General features: G+C 38.3%; 1 protein-coding gene and 1 pseudogene across 3 annotated transcripts; both read right to left on the reverse strand.

Moving 5' to 3' along the window:
- Nucleotides 1-1,490: 1,490 nt before the first annotated feature.
- On the reverse strand, nucleotides 1,491-26,833 carry GEMIN2 (gem nuclear organelle associated protein 2). 2 transcript variants are annotated; one of them, XM_082737767.1, is made up of 10 exons: nucleotides 26,582-26,833; nucleotides 26,119-26,203; nucleotides 24,643-24,732; nucleotides 23,730-23,789; nucleotides 20,305-20,418; nucleotides 17,626-17,670; nucleotides 16,452-16,520; nucleotides 11,017-11,127; nucleotides 8,878-8,936; nucleotides 1,491-1,944 (listed from the first exon to the last, which is right to left on the reverse strand). In XM_082737767.1, exons 1-10 carry the CDS (start codon nucleotides 26,716-26,718, stop codon nucleotides 1,905-1,907), a joined length of 810 nt encoding a protein of 269 aa, XP_082593893.1. In that variant the 5' UTR covers nucleotides 26,719-26,833; the 3' UTR covers nucleotides 1,491-1,904. The 2 variants fall into 2 exon arrangements, with proteins under 2 accessions (XP_082593893.1, XP_082593894.1); XM_082737768.1 differs by lacking the exon at nucleotides 23,730-23,789 and having other exon boundaries at nucleotides 26,582-26,766.
- LOC309868213 (small ribosomal subunit protein uS2 pseudogene) lies at nucleotides 4,657-5,558 on the reverse strand (annotated as a pseudogene). The gene has a single exon. The product of its transcript is annotated as a small ribosomal subunit protein uS2 pseudogene (transcript).
- Nucleotides 26,834-27,445: the final 612 nt, after the last annotated feature.

A 27,445-nucleotide genomic window follows, 5' to 3' on the forward strand; every position in this document is an offset into this window, starting at 1 on the left:
AGCAAGCTCTTCCTGACTTCTGGGCATGTGAGAAAAATCCCTACTAAAAAACTGCTGCTGGGGCGCCTGGATGGTTCAGTGGGTTAAAGCCTCTGCCTTCGGCTCGGGTCATGATCCCAGAGTCCTGGGATCAAGCCCCACATCGGGCTCTCTGCTCAGCAGGGAGCCTGTCCCCTCCTCTCTCTGCCTGCCTCTCTCACTACTTGTAATCTCTGTCAAATAAATAAAATCTTAAAAAAAAAAAAAAAAATAGGGGCGCCTGGGCGGCTCAGTGGGTTAAGCCGCTGCCTTCGGCTCAGGTCATGATCTCAGGGTCCTGGGATTGAGTCCCACATCAGGCTCTCTGCTCAGCAGGGGGCCTGCTTCTCTGTCTACTTGTAATCTCTGTCAAATAAATAAATAAAATCTTTAAAAATATATATATATATAAATAAATAAAAATAAAAAATAAAAAGCTGTTGCTATGTGAATCATCTGTTAAAGTAGAAAACATTCCTGCCTGATAAAGAAATAGAAAAATTCTAAGTGATATAAGCTAGATCGATAGACAAAACAGATGACTTATTAGGGTATAACAGAAAATGATTTAAGAAAAAGTTTTATGTAATAAAGCAGTTAGAAAAGTAATGAGCTGGGACACCTGGGTGGCTCAGTTGGTTAAGCTGCTGCCTTCAGCTCAGGCCATGATCCCAGGGTCCTGGGATCGAGTCCCATGTTCGGGCTCCTTGCCCTGCAGGGAGCCTGCTTCTCTCTCTGCCTCTACCTACCACTCTGCCTGCTTATGTGTGCTCTCTCTCTGACAAAAAAAAAAAAAATTATTGATGGAATGCCTGGGTGGCTCAGTTGGTTAAGAGGCTGCCTTCGGCTCAGGTCATGATCCCAGCAACCTGGGATCGAGTCCTACATCAGGCTCCTTGCTCGGCAGGGAGCCTGCTTAGCCCTCTGCCTCTGCCTGCCACTCTGTTTGCCTGTGCTTGCTCTCTTTCTCTAATAAATAAATAAATAAAATCTTAAAAAAAAAAAAAGGTATTGAGCTTAAAGAGAAAACATTTGATTAGTTTGTTGCTGACTATAAAAACATTTGCCATTTAACCAAGATTATCTTAATTCTAAGGATATCTATTCATTGTTTTTTGTTTTGCTCAAGAGTCAAACAAGAGGCCCCTGGTGGCTCAGTCCATTAAGCGACTGCCCTGTGGCTCAGCAGGGAGTCCACTTCTCTCGCTCTGCCAATCCCCCTGTTTGTGCACTCTCTTTATTTATTTAGATTTTATTTATTCATTTAATTGACAGGGAGAGAGAGCAAGAGAGGGAACACAAGCAGGGGGAGGGAGGAAGGAAGAAGCAGGCTTCCCACTGCGCGGGGAACCTGGGGCTCAATCCTAGGACCCTGGGATTATGACCTTAGGGGAAGGCAAACGCTTAAAGACTGAGCCACTCAGGCGCCCCAATGCTCTCTCTTTAATAAACAAACACAATCTTAAAAAAAAAAGAGTCAAACAAGATTTTAATAACCAAAACACATTTTCAATAAGAGTTTATGTGTATATATGTAAAGAAACAATGAAAAAGCACCAATGATCTCTAAAATTTTATCATACAGTTTCTGTACAGGATACTTCACCAATAAATGGCACTGAATTTGTTTTAAAAACATGTAATTATAGAAAACTGTTTAAACTGTTCTGTCATAAACTGGCTGGCTGGGATTTTCCAAAGAATACTTCAGACACTCAAATCAATATATCTTCTGAATGTCAACTTGAAATGCACAGGTTAAGATGAAGACCCTTCAAATAATGTTGAAGATAGGATACAATTCTAAACTTGAGCTGTCAATGTACATCCTCAGACTCATGCTGCCTTCATCACAAGTATCTTCTATCTCAGAGAGACCAGCCAAATCAAGATGGTTCATCAGCTAAATCACGTTGGTCAAAATACCTAGGGAAAAAAAAAAATTCATGTATATTAAAAATATTAATAGCAGCACTACTTATAATAGCAAAACACCACAAACAGCCCAAACATCCATCAATAAAGGCACTCATTGACTAAACTATGGTACATCTACATAGTGGAAGACTGAGGCTTTTTATAAAAGCCTCTTTTTTTATAAAAAGAAATGAGGGGCACTTGGGTGGCTCAGTGGGTTAAGTTTCTGCCTTCAGCTCGGGTCATGATCTCAGGGTCTTGGGAGTGAGCCCTGCATCAGGCTCTCTACTCAGCAGGGAGCCTGATCCACACTCTACACCACAACTCCACCACCCTGCCCCTGCCTACTTGTGGTCTCTGTCAAATAAATGAATAAAATCTTTTTTAAAAAATGAGGAAAATACACTGCTATACAGTGTGATTTCTAGGATTTATTAAATGAAAAAAACAAGGTATAGAATAGTATATTTACTATGCTACCTTTTGTAAGGGTGTGTAGGAATGCAGATATATTTATCTATACTTACACTTTTAGAAAGAAACAGTAAATAGAAGGGTAAACCAAAAATTAATAAAACGGAAAACTACAGAAGAGAGAAAGGCTAGAGAGGATAAAGGTGGGTTCTAAAATATTTCAAATGCATCCTGAATTAAAATTTTAACTTTGAACAATGTAAATATTTTATGCAATTATAAAAAAAGATTAAATGAAAAAAAAAAAAAAAAAAAAAAGAAAGAAAATCCCCAAACCCAACCAAATGAATCTTTATCAGGCTGTTGGCATAACCCCACAGAGGAGAATAATTTCAAGTGATCTTACATGTGATGTTCTGGTATATGTCCCTAGTGAGATATACCAGAGACAAAAGAACTGCAAAGAATTCTTAAACTGATTTTAGTAGTTGTACTATCAGTAACACTGTTAGTATATTTATTCTGAAACTATTATGTGCCTATTGTAGGAAAAAGCCAGTAACTGTTAATGCTAGAAAACAGAATTTCAGCAGAGGAAAAAGAAACACAGCTTCAAGAAAAATCACGTCATCTTAAATCAGAACTGAAAATGAAATTTGAAGTCATAATGTCATTTTTCTCTTTCTAAGAAACACATACTTCCTACCTCTGGTCATCCAAAAGGCCTAAAGGCAATGACCAACCTAGTAACCGCTAACTTCCCTAATGTCCAAATTGTGGACTCTAAATACCATTTTCTACTTTTTTTTTTTTTTAAGATTTTATTTATTTATTTGACAGAGAGAGATCACAAGTAGAGAGGCAGGCAGAGAGAGAATGGGAAGCAGGCTCACCGCCAAGCAGACACCCCGATCCTGGGCTCAATCCTAGGACCCTGAGATCATGACCTGAGCCGAAGGCAGAGGCTTATTAACCCATTGAGCCACTCAGGTGCCCCCCATTTTCTACTTTATTTTTTATTTTTATTTTTTTTTAAAGATTTTATTTATTTATTTGACAGAGAGAGATCACAAATAGGCAGAGAGGCAGGCAGAGAGAGAGAGAGAGAGAGAGAGAGAGAGAGAGAGGAGGAAGTAGGCTCCCCGCTGAGCACAGAGCCCGATGCGGGACTTGATCCCAGGACTCCAAGACCATGACCTGAGCCGAAGGCAGTGGCTTAACCCACTGAGCCACCCAGGCGCCCTGTCATTTTCTACTTTAAAAGAGGAACAAGCACTCCTGGGAAAAAAACACTGATTCCAGATCTGGGGCCAGAAATGTCTAAGATACATTTGAACCATCTTGACATACCTGACAATAAGCAAGCTATAAAAGACCACCAGGGTTATATAGAACAAAAGCGTAGAAACTGATCTGATGGGTTCCTGCTGACCAAACACGGAACAACCTGAGCATCAACAAAAATAATGACTGCAATATCCCTTTACCTGAATGCATTGATCAACTTCATACTAGAAGTGGGACAACCAGATATTATGTGCCTCCTGATGTGCACACCACAACCCACGGAGTCTTGCCAAACCAAAAAAAAACAAAAAAAAAAAAACAAAAAAAAACCCTATATATAATAATCAAGCCTTTACTTTTTTTCCTTTTGAAGATTTTAAAAATTTATCTGACAGAGGGGCGCCTGGGTGGCTCAGTGGGTTAAACCTCTGCCTTCAACTCGGGTCATGATCCCAGGGTCCTGGGATCGAGCCCCGCATCGGGCTCTCTCTCTCTCAGCCACAAGCTTGCTTCCCCTTCTCTCTCTGCCCACCTCTCTGCCTACTTGGGATTTCTCTGTCAAATAAATAAATAAAATCTTAAAAAAAAAAAAATAACATTTATCTGACAGAGACACTGCAAGAGAGGGAACACAAGCAGAGGGAGTGCGAGAGGAGATGCAGGCTTCCCACTTAGCAGGGAGCCCGAGGCGGGGCTCCATCCCAGCATCCTGGGATCATGACCTGAGCTGAAGGAAAACACTTAACAACTGAAGCACCCAGGCACCCCAATAATCAAGCCTTTAAGACAACCTAACGGCTTACAGAAAATATGGGGGATAAATGAACACATTAAACACCAACATGAAGATAAGATATAGCTGTCAAAACCAAAACATGGGAAATTTTACAAGTCAAAGGGCTGGTTTTTTTCCCAACAAATAAATAGCAAAGAGATAAACCCAGGAAACTGATGGGGAGACTCAAGAGACATATCAAACAAAAGCAATGAGTACATTTCACGTGGATCCTGACTTGGGTATTTTTGTTTGTTTTTTAGGTTTTTTTTTTTTTTTAGCACCTACTTATTTTCCATCAACCTTATTTCCATTTTGTGTGCCTTGGTGGAAGAGCAGCTTAAGACTGCTCCGTGGGTGTTTCTATGCATTCAGTGGCCTGAGCAATGGGAGCTACAGGCTAGTCTTCAGTGGCTGGCTGAGCATTCCAGTTTTCATTTAGTAGGGAACTGACTGTGACCAGTTTGTGACTTCAGGATGAACTGCAGTGAAGTCAGGAGCTGGAGCAGTCCATTCACCCTGAAAGTCTTCCTTGGTCACAGCCTTTTCAGCAGCGGCCTGCTCTTCCTTTTCAATCTCTTCAGGATCTCTGTAGCAGTAGAGATAAGGCATGACCTCACACGGGTGTTCATGGGAAATGGTGCCAAGCACGGACAGAACTTTCCAGGCCAGGCTCCGCCACATTAGACTCACTGAGTGAGCTCCCTTATTGCTGTAAGGGATAGTAATGTGCATAGAGTGCAGAGGAGAGTCTGTGTTACACAGAGCGACCGTAAACAGGTTAACGTAAGACACCTCTGTGTGAGGCTGTGGTCAGTCCTAGCATCAGTAACCACCAAGAAGGCTTGGCTCTAGGAAGGCTGCCTGGATCTGGTTATTGAAGGTTCCAGGGATAAAGTGGCCAGCAGGAGGGAGTGGCTCCAGTAGCAGCAGCAAACTTCAGCACAGCTTGCTGGCTAGTATTTCTGGATGACAGAACACTGACATCAACTGGGTTTTCAATGGCAACAATGGCACAAGATGCCTGCAGAAGCATATCCCAGGTTCTCTCTCCAGATTTTTTTTTTTTTTTAAAGTAGGCTCCGCACCCAGCATGGAGCCCAACATGGAGCTTGAACTCACGACCCTGAGATCAAGACCTAAGCTGACATCAAGAGTTGGATGCTTAAACAACTGAGCCACCCAGGCGCCCCTCTCTTCCGATTTATTTATTTTTTTTTATTTTATTTTATTTTATTTATTTATTTGACAGAGAGAAATCACAAGTAGATGGAGAGGCAGGCAGAGAGAGAGAGGGAAGCAGGCTCCCTGCTGAGCAGAGAGCCCGATGCGGGACTCGATCCCAGGACCCTGAGATCATGACCTGAGCCGAAGGCAGCGGCTTAACCCACTGAGCCACCCAGGCGTCCCGACTCTTCCGATTTATGATGTAGATACTAACACTTTCCTTTTGTAGATGTACTGCTCCATTTGGAAGTCAAGGTTGGTGCAACCTAAGTGGGTTCCTGCTGCAAGGAATTTGAGGACAGCCTTCTCCATTTCCAGAATATCAAGGGCTCTGGACATTGTGAAAGTTTCTCTTTAAGTTACCATGGGAATGAAGAACAACAGCATGTGGTTCGACCTCTCCCTGGCTAGTGTGGAAAGGGAAAGGGTTGGATCCTGATTTGAACAATTCAAATGTGAGAAGACATTTTGGGAACAATTAAGGAATATGAAACGTGAACTAGGTATCAGATAATATTGTGGAGTTATTAAATTTATTAGATATGATACCAGTATTAGAGTCATGTTTTAAAAGGTCCTAATCACTTAGATACTCTAAAACAGGAGAAATGACATGTCTGAGATTTGTTTAAAATACATTAACAAAAAAGATGAGACAAATGAAATACTCTGGTGAAGTTAATAAATGTTGAACTTGGGTGATAGATGCTGATGGGGGGCAAGTATTATTCTACTACATTCATATGTATTTGAAAATATCCATAATAAGAACCTTAGCAGCACCTGGGTGGCTCAGTGGGTTAAGCCTCTGCCTTCGGCTCAGGTCATGATCTCAGGGTCCTGGAATCAAGCCCCACATCGGGCTCTCTGCTTGGCCGGGAGCCTGCTTCTCCCTCTCTCTTTACCTGCCTCTGTGTCTACTTGTGATCTCTCTCTCTGTCAAATAAATAAATAAAATCTTAAAAAAAAAAAAAAAAAGGAGCTTAAAACATTTTTCATTGATAAAATAATTAAGGTGGGTAATAGGGCTATTAAATCCCATCTGAATGGGATTCCACTCATTTGAGTAGGTATTTCTATCAGTTAGAAGTTTTTGCTTTAAAGTTGTAGGATAAACAAGACCAACAACAACAAAAAAACAAACCTACAAAAGAAAACAATATTTGATACTTATATTGAGATGGCTATGGCCAAGATTCAAGGTCTATGTTATCTTTTTCCAAACATTCTAGAATCTTCTTTAAGTCTTCTTTTAGACAGCCTGCTGTGTGGGGCAGGGGGGAGAGAGCATCTTAAGCAGGCTCCATGCCAACACGGGGCTCCATCTGAGTTCATGACCTGAGCCAAAATCAGGAGTCAACGCCTAACTGACTAAGCCACTCAGGCACCCCTCTTCTGCAGGTTTTCTCTTCCCTTTTCTTAAAGATTTATTTATTTATTTATTTGACAGACAGAGATCACAAGTAGGCAGAGAGGCAGGCAGAGAGAGAGGGGGAAGCAGGCTCCCTGCCAAGCAGAGAGCCCAATTCAGGGCTTCATCCCAGGACCCCAAGATCATGACCTGAGCCGAAAGCAGTGGCTTTTTAGCCCACTGAGCCACCCAGGTGCCCCTTCAGGTTTTCTTAAGTGAAGCCTATATAGTCTAAGAAAATTTTCTGGCCTAGAACATATTTTTCATTTTTAAATAATGTTCTGAAAGGAAAAAAAAATAATCATAACTAATTACTTGATATTGCTTTTCTCATAACTGCACATTATAAAATATCAGTGGATTAGTAGTCAGATGTTATATTTAAGTCTCTGATTCCATTCAGTACTAGTTTACTGAACCCTAATTAATGTTTCTGAAGCTGTGTCTTCACCTGTGAAAGTAAAAGAAAAAACTCTTGAGTTGTAAGGATTAAAGACCCAGTATACATAGCGCCTAGGGCATAGGGCTTTCATTTAATCCTTATTACCAAGAGATAGGTAGTTTGATACGAGCATAGTCCAGAACTTAACTCTGGAGCAAAGCTGCCTTGTTTTTGGACCTTAGCCCTACAATTTACTAGCTTTGTGATGGCCAGAAAATTGTTTTATCTTTTCTGCCATGGTTTCCTCATCTGTAATTGGTAATAGCACCTACCTTCTAAGGATTCAATGAGTTTCTATTATGAAGCACTAAGAAAAATGCGTGGCACAAAGTGTCTAGTTAAGTATTAATTATCACCAGCAGCATAATTATTATAGATTGAGAAATTATATATTGAATACATGTGTATTCTGAAAAAGTGTCTTGAGGAAGAATAATGGACACAGATCATTTCCCTTATCAATATTTAAACATAATATAAAGCTTTAGAAAGGTATTGGCATTAGATTAAAAACACTGACCAATGTATAAAATATCAAGTCCAGGGGTGCCTGGGTGGCTCAGTGGGTTAAGCCTCTGCCTTCGGTTTGGGTCGTGATCTCAGGGTCCTGGGATCAAGCCCCGCGTCAGGCTCTCTGCTCAGCGGGGAGCCTGCTTCCCTCTCTCTGCCTGCCTCTCTGCCTACTTGTGATCTCTCTCTGTCAAATAAATAAATAAAATCTTAAAAAAAAAAAAAAATCTAATCCAGAAAGAGACCTGAAATAAATATGTGTAGGTATAATACACACATATACTCATACACATGAATTCAGAATATGAGAATGTTTTTAGATAAATTCCAGGTAGAACTTCAATGTTAAGAAATGAAATCAAACACATACTAAATAAAAATATGTTCAAACTGAAAATGAATAAAGAACACAGGCAATTAAAAAAATTACAATAAAATAAAGTATTTTTTTACCCTCACTGGGAATTAAACAAATGCAAATAAAAATAATTTGTATCTTTTTGTTATTAGAATGGAAACATTTGTATCAACTGAAAATGCCCAGTGTTGAATAGAAGACAGGCAGTCTCACTGACACTTTCATGGGAACACAGAAAGATAGGAGTTTCTGGAAGGCCAACTATTAATAAATATCTCGGTTTTAAAATACATGCAAGCACTTCAACTTATTTCTAGGAGTTTGCCCTTAGGAAATAACAGAGCTATAACGTATAAGGGTCTACACTGTAGCATTATTTATTGAAAAAACTCAAAATATAGGGAATTGATATACGTATGATATTGTTTCCTTATACCTCAATTTCCTCTGTTTGAAAATGAAAACAGTATTTTCCATTAGTAACACTATTATAAAGCAAGGAATCAAGGATTACTTACCTGCTAACCAGACAGATTAATAAATTCAAAGCAGGAACCCGCTCATCATCTTTACTGTCCTAAAGAAAAAAAAAAATCAGAAAAATGTAGAGTGTTCTCCCTAGTATTTTTTTTTTTTTAACGATTTTATTTATTTATTTGAGAGAGAGGCAGTGAGAGAGAGCATGAGCGAGGAGAAGGTCAGAGGGAGAAAAGACTCCCCATGGAGCTGGGATCCCGATGCAGGACTTGATCTTGGGACTCCGGGATCATGACCTGAGCCGAAAGCAGTCGTCCAACCAACTGAGCCACCCAGGCGTCCCTCTCCCTAGTATTTTTGAAACAAATTTCAATATGCAAAACATGAAACTTTTGTTAGATAATAGTAATAATCATATGGAAGTAGAAAACCTCAAAGAAGAAGGAGAAAGCTAGAGAGCTAACAACCCTTGAGAAACATCTGACATGATCTTTAAAGATTTTATTTGTCACAGAGAGGGCACAAGCAGGGGGAGTGGCAGGCAGAGGGAGATGCAGACACCTCGCTAAGCAGGGAGACCAACGTGGGACTTATCCAAGGACTCTGGGATCATGACCCGAGCTGAAGGCAGATACTTAACGACTGAGCCACCCACCCAGGTGGCCCCTGACATGAACTTTTAAAGAAAGGTCCTCAATAGGGAAAAGAAATAAAGAATTGAAGATTCAAAGGAGAATAACTTGGAAAAAAGATTTTTCCCGGTTCCAAGTAGGGGAGCAACTCCCCCCCACACACAAATGTCCTAACTACACAGTACGGAAAACAAACTATAAAAAATATTTTAAAAAACTTAAAATTGAGGACTGAAATCATGGCTTCTAGCTTAAGACATACCAGAAAATAGTCCAGCAGATCAGGCTTCTCAATTATATGGAGATAGTTGCTGAACTATATATATTTTACAAAGTGATGTTACCGAATGTGTAATTTAATTTTATACATTTCAGGATAAAGTTACAATAACCTATCAAGAAATGTTATAGCAGACACGTCACATGTTAATTCAAACTTGGGACATGCTTCCTTGTTAGTATACTCTAATCTATGTGTCAAGCACTATATGAAACAAAGCTGAATAAAACATATTACCTGCTAATAGCGGAGAAGATAAAATATCCATATTAATTTTAATGAAAGAAAAATGTGTAAAGTGCCCATAAAAAACATTAATTATACTGGAAAAACAGAGGACGAAGAGATTCTTTTTAGTTGTTAGGATCAGGAAGAGAATCATAGAAAGTGGTAGAATATGAGCCAGATTACGAAAACTAAATGGTATTTAGATGCAGATTGGAAGAGTGAAAAGGCACTTCTGGAGACGAAATAAAGTCTAGGAACAAAATATGTGAAATATTTTCTGAGTTGCAAGTATATTCTGCTTGGAGTACAAGCCACAGAAGCTAGTTTGGGCCGTATCATGATTTAACAAAAATATTTGTGAGTAGTCAATAGAGAACGAGTATACATTTTGTGGAAGGGAAAGGAGGGATGAAAGAAAAAAAAAATCACAGGTGGACTTAATCTGGCATAAAGTTTATTTATATTATAATGCTGCAGGTATTCAGAACAATCATTGCGCCAGAGACTGTTAGTTGACCACTCCAGCTTCTTGTTTTCCCTTGCTATTTAGCAAAGGAAGTTCATTTTTAACTAGGCACCCTGTCCCCCCAGCTAAAAGTAAAACTACCCATAGTTCCTAATGGCCATGTGACTAAAGTCTGGCTAAATGAGCTAGATATACAGCCAGATGTGCTTGTGAAACCTCTGGGAAGCTTTGTTAGAGGATAATCTTCTCTTCTTTCTAGTTCCTATAACCAAATATAATGGCTGAACTCCAGCAGCTACCTTGGACCATGAGGTGAGCTTGGCAACCGAAGTCACATGAGCCAGAACTCAAAGGCCTGGGCTACTTCCATCTTAGATTTGCTCGGTCCACCTGAAGACTTCCTTTATCTAAGAAAAACATGTCCATTTTATTTAAGCTACTGTTATTTTGGGCTTCCTAAAATTATGTGGCCAAATCTAATCTTGACTAATAAAATATTCCACATTTTCCTATTTCAATGTAATCCTTTTTTATTACCACATAAATCAATTTGAAATAGTAAGCTGTAACTTACCACTAAGAGCCTTACTTCAGAGCACCTTCTTGCTAGCTGCCGAATCAGTGAATGAGCCTCAGGTAATAAAGGTTTTTCAAGACAAGCCAATAATGCATAAAGCCACCTTCCCTAAAGAGGATTTTAGAAAAAGTAGTAAGTAGCAAATACCGTACCCTAAGTTTAAGTTATTTTTTTAAATGTCCAAAGTTGTGTCTGGTTATTTGCTATGAATAAATCAATGTAACATTAACTGTATTATGTTTGGATATAGACAACAAGGGATTATCTAGACAGCCAGCCAATAGCTTTTGTATCTTGTTACCACAGACATAGGACATTGGATACTTCAAATACCCTTAGGTCCAAAGAGTTCATTTTAGAGATTCTTCCTATAATGGAAGTCCTGATTTCTAGACAGAAAACTACATTAAGATGTGCTAATCCTTGCAAAAATTAAGACACATATTTTTCCTTTACCCTTTATAGACAGATATGCAAATAAATAATTTTATAAATTTATAACTTTGCCCCATGCCTATACAAAAAAATATACTCTAGATGAAATAATGTTTTGAGGGGCACCTGGCTGGCTCAGTTGGTGGAGCATGCAACCCTTGATCTTGGGACTGTGAGTTCAAGCCCCATGCTAGGAATAGAGAGTACTTAAAAAAATAAATCTTGGGGCGCCTGGGTGGCTCAGTGGGTTAAGCCGCTGCCTTCGGCTCAGGTCATGATCTCAGGGTCCTGGGATCGAGTCCCGCATCGGGCTCTCTGCTCAGCAGGGAGCCTGCTTCCCTTCCTCTCTCTCTGCCTGCCTCTCCGTCTACTTGTGATTTCTCTCTGTCAAATAAATAAATAAAATCTTAAAAAAAAAATAAAAAATAAAAAATAAATAAATCTTAAATTATAAAAAATGTTTTGATACTTCTGTTAAGTACCATGGCAAACAATCTATCCCCACTCTTTTTATATATTTACTTATTTTTAAAGTAGGCTCCATGCTTAGCATGGAGCCCAATGGAGGGCTTGAACTCACAATCCTGAAATTAAGACCTGAGCTGAGATCAAGAGTCAGACACTTAACCAACTGAGCCCCCCAGGTACTCCATCCCCATCCTCTTTTGAAATGTTCTCTCTCTTTTTTTTAATTACAAAAGGAAAAAATATTCAATTCAGAAAAACTGAAGACTACAAAGAGCACAAAGTAAAAAACACAAACACAACCCCATCCAGATAAAATTTCTAATTTAAAAAAGTGCTAATTTTTATCTTTAGCATATTTATTATGTACAACTTATAAAAAAATAAAGTTCCATTAATGCAGTAATATTAATAATGTGGTAGTAACCTTGGGTAGCCCTCTTCTTTACTTGCAATACATAGTTAAGTATCTCCCATGTTGTTAAATGGGATTAATAACATCTCAACACTTATATAAATACTCCTTAACCAAACACTTTCCTGTCACTGCTGGTTTATTCTTTCTTTTCCCAAACTCTTTGAGAGTATAATGATAGATATTATACCCCTAAGACCAAGTCTAGAGTTGGAACACAACAGGAGCTTAAATTAAAATCTTTATGGAATGAATGTTCCATTTTGAATGTACCATAATTAACCAATTTCCTATTGTTGAGCACTCGGGTTTAATTTGCTGCTGTTATATAAAAAATAGTGTGATAAATATCCTTGAACATAAATTTTATTTTTTTTTTTTTTTTTTTTTTAAGATTTTATTTATTTATTTGACAGAGAGAAATCACAAGTAGATGGAGAGGCAGGCAGAGAGAGAGAGGGAAGCAGGCTCTCTGCTGAGCAGAGAGCCCGATGCGGGACTCGATCCCAGGACTCTGAGATCATGACCTGAGCCGAAGGCAGCGGCTTAACCCACTGAGCCACCCAGGCGCCCTTGAACATAAATTTTAGAGCATCTCTGGTTTTTTGGGCTAAATTCCTAGAAATAAAATGGTAGTATCAAAGGGTATATGTGTTCATAAATGTTTCTGAGATATAATCAGTAAATTGTACCCCAGAAAAATTATATCAAATTCTATTTCCACCAGCAGTGTATATGACTGAATTTATTCTGAGGAACAAATCACTCTGGAGAAACCTAAAGAATATTAAACAATGTTTACATAGCAATTCATGCAACAAACTAAATTAGCTCCTCAAGCTACCCCAAATCAATAAGACTTTTTCTTAAACAAAAGATTCACATCCAAGTTTCTTTTATAAATAATAACTGGCATCCTCTTCTACATCAAAAAACTATTATACATTTAAACTTGGCTCGAATTCTCAGGGCTACATTTACCATATAACTGGCATTCAGGTATTCAAATGGCTCTTAAACCTCTACTGATTGTCTAAGATGTATTTATATTTAGAGGCACCTTTTCTCAAAGTCAGTGAACACACTGTGGCAATACTAAAATGTAAAAACAAAACCCAAAACAAAATAGCTGAACATATTCTTTAATACCTTCACATTTGGATGAAAAATAAGGCTGTATTTATTTTTCAAGAAGAAATTAAAGTAATCCCAAGTAAAGACATTTTTAAAAAATGTCTTTTTTCTTCTGCTAGTTTATGATAAGCAAACTTTGTAATATAGGTCTTTATACACTGGTATTCTTAATAGGAAAGTTCTGATAATATGGTTAATTGGATAGAAGAACTGAATACCGTTGATTTAAGAGTCATATCGACTCAAGGTTAGAAGCAAAGGGTTCATTAGGTTAAGATTTAGTACATCAGCTGTCAGTTCCTCTGACAAATATAGCTACTTTTTGGTAATATGCTCTCACTAATAAATAGGAAACGCCAAACTTATCACCTTATTACCTTGGGAAATCTTCAGAAGTTTAAAAAAAATTTTCCAAAAAAATCTTACAACAAAGTTAATAAAATAAAGATTTAAGGAAGAGAAGGAAAACAGGTCAGGTAATACTGCTAAAAGGTCACTATCAGAGAGAAAGAATGGATGTAGAATTTAGAGTTGAACATCCAGATTCCAATGAACAAGTAATATGAATATATACAAAGTTATCTCTTGAAGGTATGCCTAATATACCTATGATGGGGAAAATATTCACTTTCACTGACATTCAAGGAATACAAATTACATTTACTTTGAAGTATTACTGTAAGTTCACTAAATTTGAAAACAAGCAAATTATAAAATGATTATAATCATTAGATTGAACATATGGAATTACTGATAATCAAATGTTTTTAACCTACAAAAATGGCAAATGTACATGGTTCAACTTAAAGCGGAGCTCCAGAGAAAAAGAAGAAACCTTTGCTGATGGCACTATTAACTGATTCATTCCTTTTGCAAAGCAATGTAGCAAAATGTAACAAAAGGTTATAAAACCCTGATTCAATAATTCTACTCTAGCAATATCCTGAGAAAATGTTAATTAAATTAAATTAGTATAAATGTTTGTAATTTAGTCATGATTATAAAATACAAGAAAGAACCCAGAAGATCAATAATGAGAGAACCAAGTAAACCATGAGACATTAAGACAATGGAAATTATATGAGTTACATTATCATACAGAACTATATATATGAAATCGGGAGCTAAAAAACCCAGAATAACATATTACATATGTAAAATAACATATTACATATGTGTGGCCACTGAATCAGAAACAGTGATTTTATCTCTATTTATTTATTTTTTAAGTAGGCTGGGCATGGTACTTGAAATGACAACCCTGAGATCAAGACCTGGGCCGAGCTTAAGAGTTGGATGTTTAACCATGGTCTTAAAATCCAACTCACAAAAGAATATCAAATACCAACAAAATAGTAAGCACTGTGTGCCAGGCATTAACACTAAGAACTTTGTATATAGTAACTCCTTGAATCCTCCAATAACCTATGAGCTGTTATTTGCATTTTACAGATAAGGAGACTGGCGCATATAAGGATTCAGTACCTGCTCAAGGTGACACCCCAGCAATCCTCTATACTCTTAACTACACTGCACTGCCCCTCTACTTTATAGTTTTATATTCACAGCTCATTTTCATCTTCAGTTTGGGTCAAATAAGTCAGTTTGGTGGACATTATATAAATGAATTATCTGCTTAATATCCTAATAAGAAATTTTATTATCCTTTGAAGTTAAATCTAATTTTTAGAAACATATATTTTTTTATAGTTAAGGATATTTGCAAAAGAGCATACCAGAGGCTCCAAAGCTCCCTGTCAAAGGATAAGATATAATCTTTGCCCTGCAGAAACTTATAGTCTGCTGGGAAAAACAGATAAACCAATATTGCAATATAATGTACAAATTTTTAAGCCTGCCATTCATCTCGGTAGCTTGGGAAGTCTCTTAAGTATCATATTCTTATGTGAAATTCACTAGATTTTCATTTTTATATTTTATTCTTTTAAATCTCTACTATATAACGTGCACTTAAGGGGAAAAAAATTAATGTTTAAAGTCACTGTTTCTGGGCACCTGGGTGGCTCAGTAGAGGTTGAGCATCTGACTCTTGATTTCAGCTCAGGCCTTGACTGATCTCAGGGTCATGAGCTCAGGCCCCATGCTGGGCTCCACATTGGGCAAGGAGCCTACTTAAAAAACAAACATACAAAAACAACACATATACACAGAACACACACAAAAAAGAAAATGCATTTCAAATTTATTTAAGCCAGCACTACTTATAATGGGATGTCCAAACTGGATGTCAGTCAGTGATCTATTTGTTACTGGACTGCAGTGAGACAAGTTGCTTCTCCCAAGATATAAATAAACTTTTTTTTTTTTTTAAAGATTTTATTTATTTATTTGACAGACAGATCACAAGTAGGCAGAGAGACAGGCAGAGAGAGAGGAAAGAAAGCAGGCTCCCTGCTGAGCAGAGAGCCCGATGCAGGGCTTGATCCCAGGACCCTGAGATCATGACCTGAGCTGAAGGCAGAGGCTTTAACCCACTGAGCCACCCAGGCGCCCCATAAATAAACTTTTTTTTTTTTTTTAAAGATTTTATTTATTTATTTGTCAGAGAGAGAGTGAGTGAGAGCGAGCACAGGCAGAAAGAGTGGAAGGAAGAGTCAGAGGGAGAAGCAGGCTCCCTGCGGAGCAAGGAGCCCGATGTGGGACTCGATCTCAGGACTCTGGGATCATGACCTGAGCCGAAGGCAGCTGCTTAACCAACTGAGCCACCCAGGTGTCCCCATAAATAAACTCTTTAGTTGACTTTTTCCAAGGTAAATCTTTCTCAATAAAATATAATATTGATTTGCATTCTACTCTAAGCTCCTTATTTCACTGCAAGCAAGCATAGTTTGCATTGTACACATAGTTTATGTACAAGTATAATACACACATATCCATAAATATCCTTAGAGTCCTATCTCATATATAAAACAAGTATACACAATTTTGTCTGCATTATAAAAATAAAAAGATGCAATACTACCAGTTCTGGAGTGAAGTCTCTTTCTCCAAACCAATTACTCAGATATTCTAATACGCTAGTTACTGTAGCCTAAAAAAAGGGGAAAGGGAAGGTGGAAGAAATGTATTAGTAATAAAACAAAGGCAAGTTCAACATGGGTTTCAATAAGTTTAGTTAAAAAGCAACTCTGATATTAAAAATAGTCCCATGCTTTAGACTTCCAGAGAAATTGACTGTATTTAGTAATTTGGATAGGTGGATCACTCAGAGGGAAGAAGCTTTTTAGACAAATATTTTTTAAGTACTTTCAAGTATCAATACCTTGGTTTAAACCCAAGGATTTAGTCTGTAACCACTAACTTAGTTTAAAAATACCTGAAAAATTCCCCTGGCTCTTAAAAAAAAATCTTTGCATAAATACCTTCAAGTTATTTTCATTAAGTCAAAGTAAAAATATAAAGAGAAAGTTAGCTAGAGAAAGATGGTTTTAAAGTTATATAGACAGAATTTATCAAACTGTTGAAAATATTCTCTTGCTTCTTCAAGCATAATTGGACACTTAACGAAAGTCACAGTATTTTAAAGCAAATGATCAAGTGAGACTATTAGCCAGTAAAGGATTTCCAACAGAGCACGACACTTAAAAAAATTTATCTTTCAAGGGCACCCAAAGCTATGTGAAGGCAAAATAATCAAATTTCTCATCTGCTATTTAAATGGATAACAGAGTTCTTCATCCTAAAAGAGTGAGAAGCTTTTGCTCCAAGAAATTATCTATTTCATTCCTAATGGGATATATAGGACAACTGGAACTAGAAGTAACAATCTAACCTCAGTTTTACTTCAAACCCCAGAATCTAAGACTTAAAACTGAAATATACACAATTGAAGAGTTGAACAACATGATGTAGCATGAGCTCTGGAATTAGGTCGAACTGGGGTTAAATCCCAGTGTGCCATTAGAACTTGCTGAAACCACCTGCAAATCATTTAACTTTCAATAGTTTCCTTATCTATAAAAACTGGATATTAATAATAATTCTCAATATGAGTTGTACTGGGAATTAAATAACAACTGTTAATGAGGTTAGGACAGGACCTTATGTACTGTAAGCATTTAATGAATGTGTTTATATACTCTCATACACATTGGAAACAACAAATACATTCATCAGTATTATTGAATGGATTTTACCTGATTCATTCTGCTAACAATACTTAGCAAGGGAGGAAAACCAATCTGAAAGAAAAATGAGAATGAAATTTACTAAATGGTATTATAAAGGGTGCTTCATTATTTTCAAACTCGTGAGTTTTTGTTTTTTTTTTAAAGATTTTATTTATTTATTTGACAGAGGTCACAAGTAGGCAGACAGGCAGGCAGAGAGAGAGAGAAGGAAGCAGGCTCCCAGCTGAGCAGAGAGCGTGATGCAGGGCTCAATCCCAGGACCCTGGGATCACGACCCGAGCTGAAGGCAGAGGCTTTAACCCACTAAGCCACCCAGGTGCCCCCAAACTCGTGAGTTTCTTATCACAATTTTTAAAAACAAAGAATGACTAACAGGAAATTCCTTCATTACCCATTATAATAAAACATTCTATCAACTATTACATTGGAAATGCCTCAAAAAATATTTTGCAATTTGAATATATAAATTTAAAAATGATGTAATTAAAATATGAAATTTCCTAAACTAATACTATGATACTATTGATACTATATTAATATGCTGCATACACGTTTTCAAAATCTGCAGCTAAAGCTAACATTTTCAGGAATAAAGGGCACTCAGAATAATTTTTTTCAAACCTAAGCTGATTCAATTAAAAAAGTATTTTGAGGGGCACCTGGGTGGCTCAGTTGTTAAGCGTTCGGCTCAGGTCATGATCCTAGGGTCCTGGGATTGAGCCCCACATTGGGCTCCCTGCTTGGCAGGAAGCCTACTTCTTCCTCTACCACTCTCCCTGGTTCTGCTGCCTCTCTCGCTGCGTCTCTGTCAAATAAATAAATTTTAAAAAATCTTAAAAGGAGGCTGTGCATTAACTCTGCCTCCTTAAATGGTTCTTCCACATGCTGTATTTTACTTTCATATATTTTGTAATAACAAGCTAAGTGAGTTGTAATTTTTTGTCCAATTAGAATACATTTTGAAATACAACGTCCATTAGGGCATTATCCAAAAAAACACAACAGATTGTGTAAGAAACAGGGCCAAATTAGTTTGTTTACAGACCCGAATCTATGTACACCCCACCACCATGTATAAAAGTACCTATTTTCCCCGCCCTTGTTAAAAGAGCTATCAAATTTCCTTTGCCAATGTTATCTGAAAAACAGCAGCTCAGTGGAGTTACAAGTTATATTTCTATGATGAGTGAATATGGCATCTTCTCATCTAAGAGCAATTTATATTTTTCTTTCTGTGAGCTATTTATAGCCTTTGCATTTTCTTTGTTTTTTGTTTCTTTTTTTTTTTAAGACTTTATTTATTTGATAAAGAGATAGTGAGAGAGGGAACACAAGCAGGGTAAGTCGGAGAGGGAGAAGCAGGCCTCCCAACAGATAAGGGAGCCCGATGCAGGGCTTGATCCCAGGACCCTGGGATTATGACCTGAGCCGAAGGCAGACGTTTAATGACTGAGCCACCCAGGTGCCCCTGCCTTTTCTGTTTTAATTAGTTGTTGGTCTTTCAATGATTTTTGATGGTTTTTGGTTTGTTTTTTAAAGTAGGTTCCATACCCAGCATGGAGCCCAGTGTGGGGCTTTCACTCATAACCCTGAGATCAAGATGTGAGGTGAAATCAAGGCTTGAATGCTCAACTTACTGAGCCACCCAGGGGCCCAAATTTTTAGAGCTTTTACATTTTTTGGATCAGCTACTTTTAAATGAGATAAACACACAAACTGTGGGGCCAAGAAGCAGTTGGCGTATGATTTATGATTAGAATAAAGCCATGGGAAATGTAAGAATACCTTCAAAAGTTCATCTCCAGAATATGAAATCTATTAAGCATTTTTAAGCCCCTGTGTCATGTTTTCCTTTGTTTCCTGGACTATGCAAAACTCATAACCCATGCTCAATCATTAAAAAAAAACCCTGAATCCTATCTCAGGAAGTTATCACATAGCTAAAACTTAAGAGATACAAAGCCCACCTAAGAAAAGTCATAGTACGGGGTGCCTGGGTGGCTCAGTTGGTTAAGCATCTGCAATCATCTCAGGTCACGATCCCAGAGTCCTGGGATGGAGTCTCACGTCGGGCTTCCTGCTCTGTGTGAGCCTGCTTCTCCCTCTCCCTGCCACTCCCCCTGCTTGTTCTTTTTCTCTCTGTGTCAAATAAATAAATAAAATCTTAAAAAAAGAAAGAAAGAGGGGCGCCTGGGTGGCTCAGTGGGTTAAAGTCTCTGCCTTCAGCTCAGGTCATGATCCCAGCAATCCCGGGATCGAGCCCTGCATCCGGCTCTCTGCTCAGCGGGGAGCCTGCTTCCTCCTCTCTCTCTCTATCTGCCTCTCTGCCTACTTGTGATCTCTGTCAAATAAATAAATAAAATCTTAAAAAAAAAAAAAAAAAGAAAGAAAGAAAGGTAGGTCACAGTACATTGTTTCAGAAACTGGGGTGCACATTTTTAAATAAGAGAGCCAATTAGCTAGGTCATAGGTTGGCAAACATTTTCTGTAAAGAGCCAGAGGGTATTTTAGGCTTTGCAGGCCATACACTCAGTAACTCAGTATTATTTTAAAAACACTCCTGGCTCATAGGCTATACAAAAACAGCCTGCAAACTAGATTTGGCCTAGGTTGTAGTTTCAGAATCTTTGTATCAAATCATACACCAAAAGTAGAACTCCTTTGGTTTATCCACAGATCACTTACTTGCACATAATCAATTCCAGGACCTTCACTGGTAGCTGGTCCAACAGCCCCTTCAGCACATAACCTTTCACCCAGACAAAATTTTTTCCAGCCTTCTTCATCTTCAGATTTTGGCTAAAAGAAAAAAAAAAATTATCTTCTTTCTATGTTGTTTCATTTTTAACTGAATAGTTAAAAAAAAAAAGTGAAGTCTTTTATATTCCTACCACTTCAACAGAAAGATATGGTGCCTATTATGGGTTGAATTTTTCCCCCCAAAATTTGTATGTTGAAGCCCTACCCTCCAGTATCTTAGAATGTGACTATATTTGGACAAGGCCTTTATAATGGATTATGATAAAAATCAGGCTTTTAGGGTGGGCTTTCATCATCTGACCAATGTCCTTCTAAGAAGAGGAAATTTAGGGGTGCCTGAGTGGTACAGTCAGTTAAGTGTCCAACTCTTGGTTTATGTGCTGGTGGTGATCCCAGGCCCCTCCTTGGGCTCCATGCTCAGAGTGCAGAGTTGGCTTGAGACTCTTTCTCCTTCTCACTTTGCCCCTCCCCACTGTCCCCCAACACATGTACACACACTCTTTCTAGAATAAATAAATCTGGGACGCCTGGGTGGTCAGTCGGTTAAGCCACTGCCTTCAGCTCAGGTCATAATCCCAGCATCCTGGAATTGAGTCCTGCATCGGGCTCCTTGCTCAGCAGGGAGCCTGCTTCTCTCTCTGTCTCTGCCTTCCACTCTGTCTGCCTGTGCTCGCTCTCTCTCTCTCTGACAAATAAATAAATAAAATCTTTAAAATAAAATAAATCTTTAAAAAAAAGAAAAAAGGAAATGTAGACATAACAAGAGGCACTAAGGATGCCTGTGCACATAGGAAAGACCATGTGAGGACACAGCCACATGGCCACCTGCAAGCCAAAGAGACTTCAGGAGGAACAAAACATGTTAATACCTTCATCTTAGACTTGTAGCCTAGAGAACTGTGAGAAAATAAATTACTGTTTGCTAAAACACCCAGTCTGTGGTGTTTTATTATGGCAGCCCTAGCAAATTAATACAGTGCCCAAGTGTTACACATCATGTGGGATGTGTTTAGTTTGGATCACACTTTAATGGATACTGACAAACAAGGGTTTGTTCAAGAGAATGATAAAGATGGAAACTAGTATGGGAAAAAATGCACTAAAAACACTTACAAGAATGAAGGATGTTTATACCAGGGAAGGAGACAAAATTATATGCTTCACACACTTGAAAGCACAGTCCAACCAAAGAAAGAATAAATTTATTCTACACTACCAAATGCAGGTCCAGGGGGGAGAAGTACTGACAAAAAATTTTATTTGCACAGGTGTAGTCTCCCCCCCTGAGGATAAATAGCTTTCATTAGATTCTCAGGACAAACATGAGACCCCTGAAAGATTAAAACCTATTGTACTGGAACACTGTATCTGCCCTTTCCTTTACTCCATTAGGTCAGAGACCATTTCTATTTCAGGTAACAGTGAATACCCTGATTACTAAAAATAGGTACTTAATAAATGACTGACTAAATCAGTAAATAATGTTTGTATTTACCTTGTTGCTTTAAATAAACTATTAGAGTGCTCTACTTAAAAAATTCATTTTATTATTTACATAACATTTATTTTTGCCTTGATGAACATGCTATTACTATTTCACTGTTTTGATGGATCACGATTTATTCAATCATGTTCAGTCATTTACATTTTTGACAAAATTGTATTGTCAAGTTACTGATGCAGCTTCTTTTTGAACTAGTAAGAATCTACCCAAAAGTCCTTATACTAAGCAAGAAAAAAATATGTCCACTCACCTACCCCCTGTCCCTCTACTACCTTTTCCCAGGAGGCCTCAAAGCACAGAGAAAAGCTTTACAGCCAACCTTTGGTTTGAAGCTCAGCTATACCTTTTATGAGTTAAATTATCTTAGGCAAGTGATGTTAGTTTGTTTCACACTTTTCCTAGAGCAGAGCTTTCAACTAGCATTTAGAAGCAAGCAGAGTCCATATACTGAATTTCTCAGCTTTCAGCTCCAGTCGAGGGCTATGCAAGCAGCCTCCTCCATTTATCCAAAGGTGTTACCATGTAAAAGATATTAGGAAGAACTGCCTAGAGGAAGCTTCTAAGATCTGAAATCTATGAACTATGTGAAAGTGGGAGCAAAACCTTGGTTACACACAATTTTTTTCTTCTGAATATAAATAGCTTTTATGTGATTCTAAGAATATCAGACTCCCTAAAAAAGTTAGAAGTCTTGTCCTGGAACAATGTATCCATCTCTTCTCCACCTCCCTTTTTTATTCAGTAGTCCAGATATAACATACCTCCTGAAGTTGAAAATTATATCTAAACTGATAAAGCACAGAAAATACTACTTTCTAATATGCGCAACAGGCTTTACTAAAATGTCACTGGTATTGGCACCATTACCTTACTAGGAAAATCCAATAAACCTTTATTCAATCTTTTTGTAAATTCTGAAAATACATTTATTTTCTAAAAAATCAAGGTCTAGAAGAACCCTTAAAAATTTGTAGAGGCGGATGCCTGGGTGGCTCAGTGGGTTAAGTCACTGCCTTCAGCTCGGATCATGATCTCAGGGTCCTAGGATCGAGTCCTGCATCGGGCTCTCTGCTCGGCGGGGGGCCTGCTTCCCTTCCTCTCTCTCTGCCTGGCTCTCTGGCTACTTGTGATCACTGTCTGTCAAATAAAGAAATAAAATCTTAAAAAAAAAAACAATTTGTAGAGGCTTGGGGTGCCAGGGTGGCTCAGTGGGTTGAGCCTCTGCCTTTGGGTCAGGTCATGATCTGGGGGTCCTAGGATCGAGCCCTGCATCAGGCTCTGTGCTCAGCAGGGAGCCTGCTTCTCCCCCCACCCCCACCTCTCTGCCTATTTGTGATCTCTGTCAAATAAATAAATAAATAAATAATCTTAAAAAAAAAATTGTAGAGGCTGAACCTATTCAAAGTCTCTCAAGATTCTATGGATTAAAACTGTTATAAAAATAACAACTTGCATTACTGATTATATACTTTTTTCTTTAATTTTTAAAGATTTGTATTTATTTATTTGACAGACAAGAGATCACAAGTAGGCAGAGAGGCAGGCAGAGAAGAGAGGAGGAAGCAGGCTCCCCGCGGAGCAGAGAGCCCAATGCGGGGCTTGATCCCAGGACCCTGGGATCATGACCCGAGCTGAAGGCAGAAGCTTAACCCACTGAGCCACGCAGATGCCCCAATTATATACTACTTTTACGGCTACTAATGCAACAGAATTATTTCTACTAACGGTCAATGAAAAAGAACAAAAGTAATATAAACTAAGTAAGTGAATCTTTAAAGTATGGCAGTAAATATGGACTATTTCAAATAGGTACACACTGTACACTTAGACAAAGAAACTTACGTACCATGGTCACATTACTGTCTAACTGTTGTGATTTCCAGTGACTCCTATGTCTGATCACACTCTAAAGAAAGAAAAGTTAGGCAAGTGATCTTCAGAGAATGGATACCTGAAAAGAAAACAATTGTGCAACATCCTAACAATCCTGAAACTTGGAAGGTGGGTTTCAAACTGTATTATGTCTAATGATCATAATCTGGTAACTGGTTCATAAATATTTTAATTTTATCCTTCAGAATAATGAATCTTGGGGTGCCTGGGTGGCTCAGTCAGTTAAGTGACTAACTCTTGGTTTTGACTCAGGTCACGATCTCCTGGGTCATGAGACAGAGGCCCTCCTCAGGCTCCACACTCATTGCCCATTGGGGAGTCTGCCTAAAGATTCTCTCTGCCTGCTCCTTCCCCCACTCACATGCCTGCCTGCATGGTGTGCACTCTCACTCAAATAAATAAATCTTTAAAAAAAAAGAAGAAGGAGGAGGAATTTTATTTTTCCAACTAAAGTCTAAGAACAGAAATAAATCTTGAGGGAGGAAGATAGAAGGGGTCTAATTTTTTTTTTAATTTAAAATTCAATTAGCCAATATATATTACATCAGTAGTTTCTGATGTAGAGTTCAATAATTCATCAGCTGCTTATAACACCCAATGCTCATCACATCATGCGCTCCTCAAAGCCCATCATCCAATTACCTCATCCTCCATCCCCTCCCCTCCAGCAACCCTCAGTTTGTTTTCTATAGTTAAGAGTCTCTCATGGTTTGTCTCCCTCTCTGATGACTTGCCATTCAGTTTTCCCTCCCTTCCCCTATGATCCTCTGCACTGTGTATCATATTCCACATATGAGTGAAACCATATAATGGTCTTTCTCTGATGGAAGGGGTTTAATTTGATTAAATAATTAAAGTACACTTACTTGTCGAACAGATGAAAACTGTGCCACTTGTTGCTGCTGCCACTGAAGTGTGGGAGAATATCCTTCTGGAGCAGGCTGGCATCCTGAAAGCTGGAGATCAGTTCATAAATATAAGAATCAATGTTAGTGTTATAACTAGAATCTCATGCCTCTACAAAGTAAAAGCAGAATCAAAATGAAGAGTTATAAATGATTAAGGTTATATAAGAAAGATACTATACACTTGCAGATGCAAAAAAAGTAGGCCCTTCTCTTTTTTATGTCCAAGTTTAAACATTAGGAAAAGATCCCTATAGAGTCATTTCAGTAAGAGCAATCTGGAATGGTTCATAGTTGGAATTTCTAATCTAAGAAATCTAAATTATATGGGCCCTGAAGATATAATTTAGTCCTACCTTTCTATAATTAAAACAAAACAAAACAGTTTGAAACAAAAGAGATATATCCCAAACTAAAGAATTTTGGTATAGGAAGAATGTACACAAATAATCTAAGACACTTGACTTTACAAAGGCTACTTTAACTTTCTAACACAGCATAACAGTTCAAAACTGATGACAGATTGCCTTGAAATAAAAGTGTATATTTCAAAACCTAGGTATATAAGACATTCTCATCCATCAACTAAAAATTTCTGAGAAGAAATTATATGAAACAGTGTAGTATCTGAATTAAAATATCCCGATAATAAACACCAAAGAAATTACTTAGAACATAAAAGGAAAAGGACCTATCAAAATTTAAAAGCTGCTGCTCTCCTTTGACCTTAGGTTAAACAGCATGACCTTAGAGAGACCTTCTGCAACAACTCTACCTTGTTACTTATTGGTCATTACACATGCTAATTTTCTTCATATCAATAGTCACAATATACAATTACTTTGTTTGCTTGTTTACTGTCTTCCTCAGGAGAATGTAAACTCTACTAAGGTGGGGATTTTTCTGTCTCATTCTTTGTTGTATTCCCAGTGCCTGGCACCACCTAGTTGCTTATTAAAAAACGTGCTGGTTAAATAAAAGAACAAAAACGTTCCTGGTGTGCAAGTAACTAGAAAAAATTTAAGATACTTGATACTTTTCCTTTCTTAAAAAACAAAACCCAGTCAAATTCAGAACATGCAAACTACACTAAATAATGTTAAACACCAGTCTAAGAATAATTATGAAAGCAAGTGGAAAAAGGTTCCCTAAAAATAAATGATAATGTAAGTAACCTATTTAAAGAGTCCTTTAGGACTGACCTGAAGTATGAGGAGTCTCCACGAATGCCAGCGTTACTGAAAACCTCTCTGGAGGCAGTAAATGCCAACTGTCCTTTTGGGGAAAATGTACAAGCTAATGTCTAATGTTACAGGGAATAGTGAAATCTTACATATATCATAGAGATACTGTGAGACCATAGGAAAACCATTGATCTTTCTGTTTGGGCGGGGGAGGGGAAAATGGAAGTACCCCCTGCGGGGTAATAAAACTCACAGAAACATTCACACTTTGCTTCCTTTTCAACTTCTTTGGATCAATCTGAGCTACCACAACATCTGGACATCGAGCTGCTTCGATCCTACAAATAAGTAATAAATGCAAGAAATGTGATTACGGCTGTGCTTTGTTCATGGGCCGTAAAAGGAGCGGTCCATTTCCACGGTTCTTTACGAAATCTGAATAATAGTACAGAATTGCAATTGACGTACCAAACAATGTATTTCCGAAATTAACTGGATTGAAAGCAAGGAAATCTGAAAGTACACATCTTGACACAGGTAAACAGAATTACGTTCATAAAAACTCGCCCAGATAAAGAAGTAATCAAGTGATCTTGATTCGACCCTACCTCGCGTTAGACTGGGAAGCGAAACAGAGGCGGGGGGTGAGGGGGGTAGAGCTGTGCCCAGGGGCAGAGCGGACCACCAGCCTACCCTTCCAGGACCGAGTCACTTACTGGACCCGCCTCAGGTATTCCTGAGGCGTCCTCGGGGGTACGGAGGGATCAAAACTCTCTGTCAAGTCGCAGGGCTCCACTGGCAACAGCCTGGGCATCAACTCTTCTACTGCAAACTCCGCCGGTACCCACGCCATGGTTTTTAATCCAACCAGTCCCACTCAGCGCATGCGCCAAATCTAGGTCACGGCGCAGGCGCAGAGGTAGGCACCTTCGGCGCGGAGTCCAAGGACGCAGGGCTGAGGAGGCGTAATTGCACTTGAGGAAGCCTGCTGGTTGTCCCTATGGTTAAGGGTCCGGTGGTGTAAGAAGGCAGTGAATTTCGTTCCTAGAAGAAGTGGTTCTGAAGTGTTTCTGTTTTCCCTCTGTTCCCTCGTACGAGGCGAGGGTAAAGACTGAGGATTATTAACCTTTTTGCATCTGCAGGCGTGAGGAATCCTTGAATATTTTTTGAATTAACGAGCAGTGCCCCTGGTAGACACAACACGTATATTTCCTCGTTTAATTTTTTAAACCAACTTTTTGAAGTAAGTGGTATTGTGGTATTATCCCGGTTTTGTGGAGGAGGAAATCGATGGGTTTAAGTACTACAACTGTGACTCTTCCCCAAAGGGGAAGAGCCGTTTCAACCCGGACTTATCTGATGCCAAATGAATGAGAAATTAATTTTCCAGAAGAATTTCATGTGCTTGGCTACTTGAAAGATCACTTTATACTTGCCTGAAATAAGTATTAGTCCTTGATTAGCCATTACTTTCTTCTTTTTCTTTGGAGAAACCTCTTTGTTCGAATATGAGTAGTGAAAGGATAAAACTAATGCTAATTCCCAAAAGTTACCATGGTTCATCTTAGGGCCAATCTTGT

Source organism: Mustela nivalis (genome assembly GCF_964662115.1).
Source record: "Mustela nivalis genome assembly, chromosome: 6".
In the NCBI taxonomy this organism is placed as follows: Eukaryota; Metazoa; Chordata; class Mammalia; order Carnivora; family Mustelidae; genus Mustela; species Mustela nivalis.